This window comes from Lagopus muta, chromosome 6, assembly GCF_023343835.1.
Source record: "Lagopus muta isolate bLagMut1 chromosome 6, bLagMut1 primary, whole genome shotgun sequence".
In the NCBI taxonomy this organism is placed as follows: Eukaryota; Metazoa; Chordata; class Aves; order Galliformes; family Phasianidae; genus Lagopus; species Lagopus muta.
Window position 1 is genome coordinate 58,080,117 of NC_064438.1, and position 14,097 is coordinate 58,094,213.

General features: G+C 50.5%; 1 protein-coding gene across 2 annotated transcripts; it reads left to right on the top strand.

The window, feature by feature from the left end:
* Nucleotides 1-1,418: 1,418 nt before the first annotated feature.
* On the top strand, nt 1,419-13,863 carry STYX (serine/threonine/tyrosine interacting protein). Of its 2 annotated transcripts, XM_048949225.1 has the most exons (11): nt 1,421-1,631; nt 7,053-7,085; nt 8,026-8,079; nt 8,660-8,757; nt 8,989-9,049; nt 10,134-10,170; nt 10,674-10,713; nt 10,805-10,855; nt 11,433-11,505; nt 12,498-12,591; nt 13,362-13,863. In XM_048949225.1, the coding sequence occupies exons 1-11, from the start codon at nt 1,575-1,577 to the stop codon at nt 13,433-13,435; spliced, it is 672 nt and encodes a 223-aa protein (XP_048805182.1). In that variant the 5' UTR covers nt 1,421-1,574; the 3' UTR covers nt 13,436-13,863. The 2 variants fall into 2 exon arrangements, with proteins under 2 accessions (XP_048805183.1, XP_048805182.1); XM_048949226.1 differs by lacking the exon at nt 7,053-7,085 and having other exon boundaries at nt 1,419-1,631.
* The last annotated feature ends 234 nt before the right edge of the window (nt 13,864-14,097 follow it).

Consider the following 14,097-nt stretch of genomic DNA (forward strand, 5'->3'; position numbering starts at 1 on the left):
TATCCCAGTGTGCTTTCATAGCATCATAGAACGGCCTGGGATGCAAAGGAGCACAGTGCTCATCCAGCTCCAACCCCCTGCTGTGTGCAGGTCGCCAACCAGCAGCCCAGGCTGCCCAGAGCCACATCCAGCCTGGCCTTGAATGCCTGCAGGGATGGGGCATCCACAGCCTCCTTGGGCAACCTGTGCCAGTGCTGTCCTTGCTGTGTGTGTCTGGCATGGCTGCAATCTGGCCTTGTGTGAAGCTGACTTTGTGCTCCCTAGGAATTCTGCAGCTGTTGGAGTGATCATTCAGATGGAAATGAAACCTTGGTGAAGATGTTCTTTTCCTTAATGCCGTCCATCAGTGTGCATTATCCTCTGGGCTCTGCTCAGAGGGCTGTGCATGGAGCTGGGTGCACAGCACAGCCATGGTGCAGCATTAGACAGGAGCAGCAGTGCACCAGCCTCTACTTCTGGCTACTTCTCATTATTCTAATTGGATTACTTCAGGCACACTTGGCTGACAGACAAGCGTGTCAGGTTAACCCCTGGTTTGCTGCAAAGCAGTGCTGAGTAGCACCTCTGTGGGAGTGGTTTGTTCCCCATCGCTGTGAGAGCCAGGGCTGGAGCCCCCAGTGCAAGAAAGGCAGGGGGCTGCTGGGGAGAGTCCAGAGGAGCCACAAAGATGAGCAGGGGGCTGCAGCACCTCCACTACAAAGAGGCTGAGGGAGCTGGGCTTGTTCAGCATGGAGAAAAGAAGGCTGCGGGGTGAGCTCAGTGCAGACTGCAGTGCCTAAAGGGAGCCTGCAGACAGGAGGGGAGTCAGCTCTTGGAAAGGGGAGATGGCAGCAGGACAAGGGGAAATGGTTTGGAGTGGAGGGAGGGCAGATGGAGGTTGGATGTCAGGGGGAAGTTGTGTGCTGTGAGAGTGGTGAGGTGCTGGAACAGCTGCCCAGAGAGGCTGTGATGCCCCGTCCATCCCTGGAGGTGTTGAAGGCCAGGTTGGATGGGGCCCTGGGCAGCCTGGGCTGCTGTGAAATGTGGAGGTTGGCGGCCCTGCATGGCACAGGGGGGTTGGAGCTTCGTGATCCTTGATGTCCCTTCCAACCCGGGCCGTTCTGTAGTTCATCCTGCGGGGCACAGCAGAGGCAGTGGAGGTGCGGGACGGGCACAGCTCTCACTTGGAAAACCCTTCCTGCCGCGGCACGCTGGGCTTGAATCGATCCCGGCTCCGCACGGGTCGCTGCCGCTGTTCGCACAGGCGGAGCCTGCCGTCACCGCGGCTCGGGGTCGGTCCCGCTGCGGGTGCCGGGCGGTTGGGCCGTTCGGAAGGGGCGGCAGCGCGGGGCCGCGTCCCTCCTCACACCGCCCTCGGGATGGCGGGGCGGGGCCTGGGGGCGGAGGAGGAGGAGGAGGTGGAGACGGAGGAGGAGGAGGCGGCGGCACGGCGGCAGCATGGCGGCCAGGAGCGAGCGGCTGGGAGCGCCGCCGCCTCCCCCGCTTCCCCCCGCCGCCCCCGAGCCGGAGCCCGCCGGGACGCTGCCCAAATAGCCGCCCCGCACGGCCCCGCCCCGCAAGGAGAGCGCCCGGCCATGGAGCTCGCCAAGCCGGCCTTCCCCGCGCTGCCGCAGGCCAAGGAGGATTCGGAGGTAGGGCGGCCCGGCCGGGGTCGGGGGGGGGCGCCGCCCGCGGGATCTCCGCGCCCGACCGACGGGTCTCCGGCTCCGCCGCCCGGCACCGCGCCGCGCTCCGGCCTGTCCCCACCTCGGGCCGCGATCCGGGCCGGCTCGGCCTCCGCGTGCGCCTGGGGAGCCCCCGAGCTCCGGCCGGCTGGGTTGGGCGGTTGGAAGCCGGCGAGCACCTGCGCGTCCCCCGTCCGACAGTTGGCGCTTGCTCGCTTAGGAGCGAGTTGGTGAGCGGGCGGGCTGCCCGAGCGCGGGCTGTGGCTCCGGACAGCTGCCGGCCGGCACGGCTCAGCACCATGTCTGAGTGCATTGCCGTGCCGTGCCGTCACGCCGCTGCTCCGCGTCCCGCAAACGGGAGCGTCTGTTACTGCATCAGTGGGATCAGTTGTGCTGTGGGAAGCGTGCGCTGCTCTTTGGACTCGTTTCTAATTGGAAGCCGGGTTGTAACGCAGTGCTAAGCGGGTTTTGTGTCTCGTTTCCGTAATCTCTCAACGACACAATGTGTGTAATGGTAGAGCTTCCATTTCTGTGGAACCGTAGCGGAGAATTTCAAGGGCAGCGCTTAAAACCTGGGAGTTATTTCGTTTTTCAGCACTTACCTTTGTGTCTGACCCCAGCACTGCAGCTGGAGCGTGTGGGGGAAGCAGAAAAGTTGTGGTCGGTGTGAGGATATCCAGGCTGGCTGTGCAAGAACTTCTGAAGCACAGGGTGAGAGCTGACAGCCCCGGGCCTCCAGCACAGCTCTTGAGAAGATGCTTTGGAAGAGGAAACTGAAGCCGTTCTGCCTCCAAACTGGTGGAGAGCTGAGGGTCGAGCCCTGCGTCTTGCTGCCAGGAGGCTCTTTAATCAGAAGCATGCAAGTGTTGTTTGCAGGGGGATGGCTGTGTGCGGTTTGGTGCTGTTTTGGTAGGTTGGACTTTGAGATATTGATGGGAAAGAGGTTGAGCTCAGGCAGTGCCTGCTTTTGGTCCTGCTGTAGGCTGCTCGAGGGCAAGTGCAGCTCTGTGCTCATGTTCAGGTGGTTCCAATGCCTGCCCCTTTGTCCTGGCTGACACTGGGACAATCTTTTATAAACAAAGCAAAAAAGCCAAATTGGTGAGCTGATAGGATTGCCTGCACAGCTTTGCTGTAGTGCTGGCCTAAGGATGAGTGAGAGAGTGGGCAAGGCCGTCTGCTGGGTGACTGATGGCAGCCTGTGGTTGGGTTGGCTTAAACAGTGAAGTGCTGTAGTGAAACAGACTGATTTTTCTGCCCTGCAGGTGGTTTGTGATGTCCCTAATCCATATGTAGTATGGATCCCTGCAGGCATTCGAGGCCAGGCTGGATGTGGCTCTGGGCAGCCTGGTCTGCTGATTAGTGACCCTGCACACAGCAGGGGGTTGGAACCAGGTGATCATTGTGGTCCTTTGCAACCCAGGCCATTCTGTGGTTTTTGAACTCCTGGCCTCAGCCAGCAGTACCTGTAGGAGTTTGTGAAATGCTGTGTTGGGACACGCTGCCGGAATGTGCCTGCTGGAGGGAGCCCTGCCTGCCTCCTCCTCATCCCAAACCTGATAACATCAGCGGAATTGACAGGCCAGAAGTTTGCTCTGAGTGCTCTGTGACGTGTGCTGCTTTCTTTTCCTGTAGCTCGTGTGTACTTAGGGCTCATTCAGGCAGTGAAAGCATGTTTGCTACAGGTCAGGCACAGACAGGTACATGCTGGTGTCTGCCACGTGTTGCTGTGAGGCTGTGTCAGCTTCTCCCAGTCCTGCTGTCCCAGCTGCAGCCTGGCTGTCTGTCCAGCCCTGCAGTGTGAGCTGCTGAAGCCCAGAGATGCCAGCTTCCCTTACTGGTAAGCCCGTGCTAAGAGCTGCCCTCCGTTCTGCAGGTCCTTATACCAGTTGGGTTGTTCCAGTTTTGTTTCCAGTAGGTGCTCTGAGTGTCTGTAATGATGCACGTTGTTTTATAGATCAGTGACAGCAAATGTGTCAAACCCTACTGGTAATACCGATTGTACATAGCCTAGAAGTGGTTTCTGTGCTTAGGTTGGTTAGGTGTGGCCTAAAAATTCCGTAAATCTCAGGAATGCTGGCATTTCTCTCCCTGTGTAAAGGCTGGCCCACAAAACAGATCTCGAGTTTTGCAGCACATCACTGTGCAGTGAGGGTGCCGTGCCTTGCACTCATGTGTTCCTGTATCCACACAGGGCATAAGCACTGTGCCTCTCCTGTAGTATAGAGTCATAGAATGTCCTCAGTTGGAAGGAACTCATGAGGATCATCAAGTCCAACTTGTAAAGGCTAAGAATCATAAAATCATATCACAGAATGGCCCGGGTTGGAAGGGACCTCAAGGATCACGAAGCTCCAACAGGCAGGGCCACCAACCTCCACATTTCACAGCAGCCCAGGCTGCCCAGGGCCCCATCCAACCTGGCCTTGAACACCTCCAGGGATGGACGGGGCATCACAGCCTCTCTGGGCAGCTGTTCCAGCACCTCACCACTCTCACAGCACACAACTTCCCCCTGACATCCAACCTCCATCTGCCCTCCCTCCACTTCAAGCCATTTCCCCTTGTCCTGCTGTTCTCTCCCCTTTCACAGAGTTGAAGGAGCTGAGGAGCTTCTAGAAGAGGGTCGGGTTGGTAGCAGTGCCTGCTGCTGTATGGGTGCAATATCATATCACAGCGTGCTTGGAGAGGTGGCATAGGGCTGGAATGGTTCAAGGAATTTAATGTCAGTTATTCTTATCCTTTGAAATGATTTGCCCCATCCCTGCAGGCATTCAAGGCCAGGCTGGATGTGGCTCTGGGCAGCCTGGGCTGCTGGTTGGCGACCTGCACACAGCAGGGGGTTGGAGCTGGATGAGCATTGTGCTCCTTTGCAACCCAGGCCATTCTAGGATGCTATGAAACCTTAAATGAAGAACGATAGTGGTGGGATATATGATGGGAACACAGCAGTCATTGCCCGTTTATTATTTTTCTTCAAACACCAGTGTGTTTGCCTGCAAGCAGGCTGAGCATCAACTAGTATTTGTGATCAAGGCTCTCCATGCTTTTGGTAGTGGAAGTATCAGCTAGGTGGCTAAGTAGTCAATTTGCCTTTCTTATTGTGCATGTAAAAATGAGCTCTCTTTAGCCCATGCTTTTTTAAAGAAATGTTCATTTCCATTCTGCTATATTTAGCCCAAAGCATTACCTGATGTCTGACTGCTTTCAAACAGTGCGGCGGCACAGGCTGACTAAAGGTGGAACAAATTCCCTGAGCTTTCTTCCTCTTACCATCACTAGAAAACCCCTTAACTAAAACTACAGCTCTCCCCCTCGTCTGCAGGCTTTGGAAAAGAGGTAGGAAGGCTTGTGGTGTTGTGCATTCTGCCTGCCCACAAAGCAGAGCAGAGGGTATTTCAACCCATGCTGTGCCAACAGGCTGGGGCCCAGCTCACCTGTGAGCAGAGGGGGCACGAGAAGGGATGTGTCCAGCTGTCCTGATGTCATGTAATCTGAATGTCATCCTTCTGTCTGCTTGGTACTGATAGAATTTGTTCGCAGGAGTCTCAGTTTCTGCACAACAAAGCCAAAAAATGAAGCAGCTCTGCCACTTGGCCACGTGCTTGGTGTAAGCAGAGCTTTGCCTTCGCTGCTTTGGTAGCTCTGTGTGTTTTCAAAAGCATATGATTCTCAGTACAGGAGAGATAGGAAGCTGTTGGAGTACATCCAGAGGAGGGCCACAAAAACGGTCCCAGGGATGGAACACTTCTACAGGATGGGCTGAGAGCTGGGGCTGTGCAGCATGGAGAAGAGAAGGCTCCAAGGGGATCCGATGTCTGAAGGGGAGCCACAGGAGAGAAGGGGACAGAACAAGGGGAAAGGGTTCCAAGCTCAAAGAGGGGAAATTCAGGTTGGATACAAGGAAGAAGTCTTTTGCAGTGAAGGTGGTGAGGCACCGAGCAGGTTGTCCAGTGATGTGGTGGATTCCCCATCCCTGGAGGCTTTCAGGAAGGCTGGATCAGGCCCTGGGCAACCTGATCTGGCTGTGGTGTCCCTGTGCATTGCAGGGGAGTTGCAGTGGAAGAGCTTTGGAAGCTTAAAAGAAGGACTGTCAGCCTCAAAGAACTGCAGCAAAGTGCTGGCCCACTGAAGCTGACTTAGAGCACTCTTAGAAGGAAATGGAATGGGAGAGCCAGGGAGAGTGAGAGGATGGCTGTGTTATCAGCTCCCTGTCTGCTGCCAGCTCAGGCTTTCCCGCATGGCAGAGAGGTGGCTGATAGGGCTCTGCTCTTTAACACATCACTTCAGGTAACAAATTCTGGGTAGTGACATAAGGGCATCGTAAAGGCAGTGTGGCTGTGATGGATTGGAAGAGCTGTGAATTGAGAGCTCAGCTCTGCTGGGGGGCATTTTGCATCATTTTGCATACCGTAATCTCGTTAATCATGTTAATTTTGAAAGCCTTTCAGTGTTGTCAGGAAATGGACACCAACTAGGAGCAATTCTGCCCTTGGATAAAGGCAGCATTTAATCTGAGATAGCATCTTTTAGATGCTTGCTTTGCACGGTAATCCCCAGGAAGCTGCATCTTTTTGGACTGTGCTCAAGCCGAACGTCTGCGGCCAATATTGACTCCCATTCTTGTTCTGAACATCTGTGGCATCTGTCCTGCTTTGGGTTGTGTGTTCCTTTGGACTTGGTACTGCTGAGCTCTCGCCTCCTGGCTTTGCACAGCCCCAGCTGTGCTGACAGCCCCAGCTCCCTGCTCTCCACGTGATGGAGAGGAACTTTTGGACACAGTGAGTCCCCTTCACCAAAGTGGTGACGAATTCATGTTTTCATTTCACTCCAGATGAAGGCTGTAAATTTTCCAGGTATATAAATAGAGTAGTAAACACACTTGTGTGCTCCTGCAGAGTAACTTCAGCTTTTCAGAAGTGGTTTCTCATTGCACTGTTTGAATACTTGGACAAACCCAGGATTCCCTTGCTTTTTGATGAATGCATTAATGCTGCCTCACGTGCAGTGAAGTAGCAGGGTTGTGTTCACACACCCTCAGGTCAACCTCCATCCTGCTGTCCCACATCTGTTGTGTTGGGATGGCTGTGGGGTGAGGGCAGCGGGTGCTGTAAGAAAGAAAAGACAGGAACAGAATGTAAGGAAGGATTTTCCCCGTTAGCTTTGGCTGCTCCACAAAACAGATCTCGACTTTTGCAGCACATCACTGTGCAGTGAGAGTGCTGTGCCTTGCACTCATGTGTTCCTTTATTCACACAGGGCTTATAAGCACTGTGCCTCTCCTGTAGGATGCAACCTACAGAGGACGGCCTTGTCTTCATATAACTGATCTCTGCTTGGCTTTGTTTTTCCCTCCCTGTGCTCACAGAACTATTTTTGCTTTCTTTGAAGGATTGGACCTATCCCATGAGGAGAGAGATGCAGGTATGGCACACTTTCCTTTTTTGTTCATGTCAAAACCCTCGGTGCCCTCTGTATGAAAAGGAAAGTGCCCTACAAACAAAAGCTGCTGTCAGGATTGATCTTCAGGGGTGAAGTACAGACACTGTAGTTTGTCATAGAACCACAGCATGTCCTGGGTTGCACAGGAGCACAGTGCTCATCCAGCTCCAAGCCCCTGCTGTGTGCAGGTCGCCAACCAGCAGCCCAGGCTGCCCAGAGCCACATCCAGCCTGGCCTTGAATGCCTGCAGGGATGGGGCATCCACAGCCTCCTTGGGCAACCTGTGCCAGTGCCTCACCACCCTCTGGCTCAAAAACTTCCTCCTCAGATCCAACCCAAACCTCCCCTGTCTCACTTTAAAACCATTCCCCTTGTCCCATCACCACCCACCCTCACACACAGCCGTTCCCCTCCTGTTTATCCGCTCCCTTCAAGCACTGAAGGCCACCATGAGGTCTCCATGGAGCCTTCTCTCCTCCAGGCTGAACAAGCCCAGTTCCCTCAGCCTTTCCTCATAGGAGAGCTGCTCCAGCCCTCCATAGAATGGCTTGGGTTGGAAGGGACCTCCAGGATCAAAGTCTTGTCTCCATGAGTGTTGTAGCAGATGGTTGCTGGAGCTACATATTGCAGCTTTGCTTTTTAACTTGAATTCTGGGGCTGGTTGTAATCAAACTGAAATTTATTCCGAATGAAGGACTGAATTCCTGTTCCACAAGAAGATCCTCTGCATGCAGATCATGTTGCTTTTATTTTTGCCAAACTGACTTTGTCCCCTTGTCCCATGGGAGGTGTGGCTGGGTGATGTCCCTCACTAACATCTCAGTTATTTGTTTCCCTGCCCGTGGTCTGAGTGCAGTGCAGTGTGTTATTTCAAATCCTGTTGCCTTGATATTAAATGTCTGTTTTCTGCTCCCCCCCTTAGGAAATTTTACCTGGGTTATTTTTAGGCCCATACTCTTCAGCTATGAAAAGCAAGGTATGATTTTCAGAACAGTGTCTCCGCGTCCGAGTGTGTGTGTATCTGTGGAGGTACACGTTGGGTTGCAGCATTCATGCAGCCCTGTGGCACCTTCCCTGCAGGGTGCAGGCAGCACATGGTGCATTTATGGGCTGCTTTCTTAGCCCTGGGGGCTGGTATCGATTCCTTCCTCTTTCCAGAGAGGGTCTGAACACTGCAGCCATGCAGACACTTGCAGAAGCTGCATTTATTTAACGATCCTGAGAGCTAATGGGGTGGGGGGAGGTGGAAATAATTTCAAGGGAAACAAAAGGGGGGCACAAACAAGTTCCCTGAGCACCTTTATTGCCTGCTCCTTTATCATTGTTAGAAATGCTTTTCTTGCAAATTCTAACCTTTGTGGTGTTTTCTCTTTTTAAACACACACGTATCCCCATTTTGTTTCACACCATGCTTTGAATGTTAGAAAAGCAGCTCTGATTTCCCTTGAGGACTTGGTGTCACTCGTTATGTATTAAAGTATGACTTTTCTTTTAATGGCTGTGTAATGGATGGATTCAGCAGCCTAAAACAAAAATCTCTTTTCCTTTTTTTGCAGCTACCTATACTTCAGAAGCATGGAATAACCCATGTAATATGCATACGGCAAAACATCGAAGCCAATTTTATTAAACCAAACTTCCAGCAGCTATTTAGGTGAGAAACAAAGGTGATGTGCTGACCTGAAAGCAGTTGATAGTTTGATTTTAAACACCTTATTCTGTACTGATAAGATTGTGTGTGTGTGTGTGTGTGTGTGTGTGTGTGTGTGTGTGTTCTTTGCAATGGTTTGAGCCATGTGGGTTATCCTGGTGTCCTGCAGGTTGCAGTGTTACTGTGTGCTCACACACTGGAACACTGTGTGCTCAGTGACTGTTCTCATTGCAGGTATTTAGTCCTGGATATTGCAGATAATCCAGTTGAGAATATAATACGATTTTTCCCTATGGTAAGTGTTGGTTAATGGGAGTGGGTTGGGAATAGGGCTGCCCAGTGAGATTGTTATGAACCAAAACATGCATGGTTTCAGATGTGGGGAACCCAGCCTGAGGCAGGTGAAGGGCTCTTAAGTGGCCTCTTATTGCCCCTTTAGCAAGTGTGATCAGCTTGTTCCTACAGGTAGAGAAATGAAGGTGGAATTACAAGAGCTGTACTTTGTGATGGCCCCAAAAGAAGACAGTTCATGGGAGAATAATAGTTATTTTGGAAACCCTTGTCCTAAAGGAAACTGGTATCCTGGGCTCCATCAGCAGAGGGGTGGCCAGCATGGACAGGGAGGTGATTGTCCCTCTCTACTCTGCCCTCATGAGGCCCCTCTGCAGTACTGTGTCCAGGTCTGGAGCCCCCAGGACAAGAAAGACAGGGAGCTGTGGATGCCCCATCCATCCCTGGAGGTGTTCAAGGCCAGGTTGGATGGGGCTGTGAGCAACCTGTTCTAAAGGGAGGAGTCCCTGCCTGTAGCAGGGAGTTGGAGCTAGATGATCCTTGCGGTCCCTTCCAATCCAAACCATTCTATGGTTCTGTGCTTTGTTGCTACTTGGAATCTTCCCCACAATAAAAAATGCAGCTTTTGCTGTTCATTCGGTGAACTGTTTCAACCTGGTACTGTTCTGCAGGCCTCACTGGATCACGTCATGCCTTATTGGATTGCTTAGAGCTGCTTTTGTAATTGAAAATGTCGTTGGAGAGCCTTAGGGGGACACAGGCAACAGCAGTGCGGTCCAGGCCATGCTGGTGTTGATGCTTGTGGTTTCTCCTTGCCCCACAACGTCCACCAAAGATGTCTGGAAGGTGCTTTGCATCACAGTGCCCTAATGTGCCTTGCTGCATCTCACTGACTGTTTTATGGGTGATGAGAAGCTGTAGTTCAAATCAAAATGCTCAGCTGAAGTGAAGTCTAAGCCTGCGGAAATAAATCAAATGGTTGTTGCTGTGTGTAAAGAGCAAGGCAACTGTACATCTTGTTGGAACATCTGTAAGAAATCCAAAAGTTTGAGTCTTTTGATGGTTGTTTTTTTTTCCTCTCTTTTTAGACTAAAGAATTTATTGATGGAAGTTTACAAAGTGGAGGTAAATCAGACTGACTTTTCCCTTTATTGACCAGTACATTGCTCTTAAAGCTTTAAAGCCTTGAAGATGTGTGTGGTAGATGCTCTTAAATATGAAGCTTTCTTAAATTTAAGGGGGTATAAATTTGTTTGACTTGAACTGGATTACACAAGCTCAGAGTCAGCTGTTCTTTTCCTCTTTTGATTCCAACTGCAAAACAAACCTCTTCATACATCTTTCCTTCATTTGAGACGTGTGTGTTCCCCAATGGAGAGCTTAAATCTGCACTGTGGTCCCAGGATGCTGATCCTGTTACTCAAAACCCTCAGAGGAGTGAGGATCCACATTTCTGTGTCCCAGAGTAGTGATGCACAGAGTGCAGTTGGTAGCAGACTGAGGTGTAACACACTCCTGCTATTCTTATGTTGTACTTTGCTGATGTGTAGTTGCTCGTAACAAGTTAAAACGACGTCTCAAAGAGCTTCCATTTGTACAAGTGTGGTTTTGGGGTTTTTCTTCCTCAGGAAAAGTTCTTGTCCATGGAAACGCAGGGATTTCTAGAAGGTAGGAAAACATCCATCCTGCTTATTATCATTTTACTCCATTGGAATATATTTCAGTGACTTAGAAAAATGTGTTTTTATTTCTGTTTCAGTGCTGCCTTAGTTATTGCATACATAATGGAAACGTTTGGCGTCAAGTACAGGTGAGAGCAGGGTTTGTACAGTCGATGGTCTGTCCCATAGGGCAGAAGTAAGAGGGTGCTTAAGAACAGAGAAGCAGTCTGATACATCTGTAGGTGTAACAGTTTTAATTCACATGAATTGCAGTGGATAATAACCTTGGGGGCAATGCACAGTGCTGTATTGCCATACGAGCCAGTCGTTACCCTGAGGCTGGGTGAAGTCTTTCACATGGGGAAGACGATTCCATCTCCAGGTTTGCTTTCGCCCTTCCATGAAGAAGCAGGCACCTTCTGCTCATGGCAGCCCACACAGACCGGTGCCTGGCTGTCACACTCTGTAAGAGGGACCCGTGTTTTAACACATGTTTTAAGCTGCATGTTGAAAACAGGCCAGCAAGTAGAAGGCTGGAGGTTGGGGTGGGCAAAGAGCGTGCTACAACTGCTGCCATCTGTTCTGCCCAGAAACCTTCAGCTAAGCAAAGCAGTTCTGAGCAGGCTGTGTACTTCCCAGAACTGGTAACCTAAACTCCTGAAGCCCCACAAATCTGTCACAGTCTGTTTTCCACTCAAGTATTTTCTGTCTCCTTCTCTTGTTTAGGGATGCGTTTACTTACGTTCAAGAAAGAAGGTTCTGTATTAATCCTAATGCTGGATTTGTCCATCAACTTCAGGTGATGCTTTGTTCTTATTTCTTACTTCTGGTCTTGTTCAGCTTGGAGAAGAGAAGGCTGAGGGGAGACCTCATGGTGGCCTTCCAGTGCTTGAAGGGAGCGGATAAACAGGAGGGGAACGGCTGTGTGTGAGGGTGGATGGTGATGGGACAAGGGGAATGGTTTTAAAGTGAGACAGGGGAGGTTTGGGTTGGATCTGAGGAGGAAGTTTTTCAGCCAGAGGGTGGTGAGGCACTGGCACAGGTTGCCCAAGGAGGCTGTGGATGCCCCATCCCTGCAGGCATTCAAGGCCAGGCTGGATGTGGCTCTGGGCAGCCTGGGCTGCTGGTTGGTGACCTGCACACAGCAGGGGTTGGAGCTGGATGAGCACTGTGCTCCTGTGCAAGCCAGGCCATTCTATGGTTCTGTTTTTCTAATTACACCTCAAAACTCATTTGTTGAGTCATCTTGCTACAAAACCAACTCTTCTACTTAGGCTTAACTTTTCCTGTGAAGCTGTGCTTTGAGTGAGTGTCAGGAATTGATAGCAGACCTGGGGAGGAAAATGAGCAGCTATCTTAGTTCATTAGATTTAAACTTTAGACAAAGGAAATCCAGGAATGGAAGATAAATGAAAACAGTTCTGTGCACAGTGGTTAAAAGGCTCTTGAAACAGCTTAGTTGGTGGCCAAGGAAAGTGCAAAGTGGGTGTTGTGGCACACATCTATGTTCCTTCTTGATGCTCCCATTCATAGATGATGAAGTATGAAACCACAGTTTTTCAATATCGTGGAAATCTTTCTCTGTTTCTTAAATTCATTTCTTGTCATCCTTTAGATTTTCTGTTGCTCTGCTTTCTTGATGGTTTTTGTTGTTCATATCAAAGCAGCAAAAAACTCTCCTGCTTTGAAACCCTCTGCCATTTCTGTAAGATACCCCCTGACATGTCCCCTCCACCTCCTCACAGGGTACTGTACTGAATTAACAGCTATGTGTATTATTAAACTTTTTAGGAATACGAAGCCATCTATCTAGCAAAACTGACCATCCAGATGATGTCACCGCTGCAGCTGGAGAGATCGCTCTCTGTTCCGCCTGGCACTACAGGTCAGCAGCCTCTTCTGTTGTGTGTGATGCCACCTGCTGACCCTGCTGGTGTGTGGGGAATGCTTCACACCCAAAGCAAGCCCCCAGCAGCAGAGAGTCATAGAATGGCCAAGGTTGGAAGGGAGCTCAAGGATCATGAAGCTCCAACCCCCCTGTGCCATGCAGGGCCACCAACCTCCACATTTCACAGCAGCCCAGGCTGCCCAGGGCCCCATCCAACCTGGCCTTCAACACCTCCAGGGATGGACGGGGCATCACAGCCTCTCTGGCAGCTGTTCCAGCACCTCACCGCTCTCACAGCACACAACTTCCCCCTGACATCCAACCTCCATCTGCCCTCCCTCCACTCCAAACCATTTCCCCTTGTCCTGCTGTCATCTCCCCTTTCCAAGAGCTGACTCCCCTCCTGTCTGCAGGCTCCCTTTAGGCACTGCAGGCTGCACTGAGCTCACCCCGCAGCCTTCTTTTCTCCATGCTGAGAACCTCAGGCTTTTGGGAAAGAGGTGTGTGTGCTCACTTGAAACAGAAGAAAAATTGAGCATGGGGGAGAGAAAAAATTTGGGAAGCCCAAAAAATAGTGGGCTCCAAAAAACAACTTCTCCATGTGGAGATGGGTGAGGGAAGAGCAGTGCAGTGAGCAGCAGGATGTCTCAAAGCTGAATGTCATGACACGTCCTCCAAGAAGACATTTCCACCTGTCCTGTAGCCCTACTCCCAGCCATGTGTTACAGCTGATGCCTTTGTCTTCTTGTCCTCCTGCCTCTTTGTAGGAAGTCTAAAGCGGATGCATGAAGAGGACGAAGAGCTTGGAACCATGCAAGTGGCAGCAGCACAGAATGGATGAGGACAGCACTGTTTGCATTGTGAGCTCCTGCTGAGAAAGGTGAAGAAAGCTAAGGGGAAAAAAGAGAACTAATGCAAAACGATGAACACACAGAGCTTCTTTTCAATTACATGTTGCTTTCAGATGTAAATCTGCCTCTGCAACACACTAAGCATCATTTTTAAGATGTTGGACTTCTTGAATGAATAGATGGCACTGATTGTTTTACTCCTTTTTTACACTTTACAGTTTTATTCTAAACCAAGATTTTTGGACTTGCAAAGAGGTATTATTGCAATAATGCACTTTTCATACTTGAAATTTCTTTATTTGTATGATATAAAGTTATTACTTTAAACAAAATGCAAGCTGGGGGGGGGTTGTTTATAAAGTTATTTGTGTAATTTATAACAAGAGACTTTAGTAAAGAAAAAGTTTGCTAAAATTCACTTTGTTCTCACTGTCTTATGGTCACACTCAGATATGTGTTTTACCAGCTGCACTGTGCACTGCTGTTGACAGTTGAGCAATGGCAGTGCTCTGTTCAGCATTAACCCTTTATTTGGTTATGAAATCTCATATGGAATTATTTTGAAGCTGGCACTGAGACCATATGAAGAGAGAATATTGTTCTAAAATTCTCTGCTTGTATTATGCAAGCTAGTTTACTTTACCAGAGTACT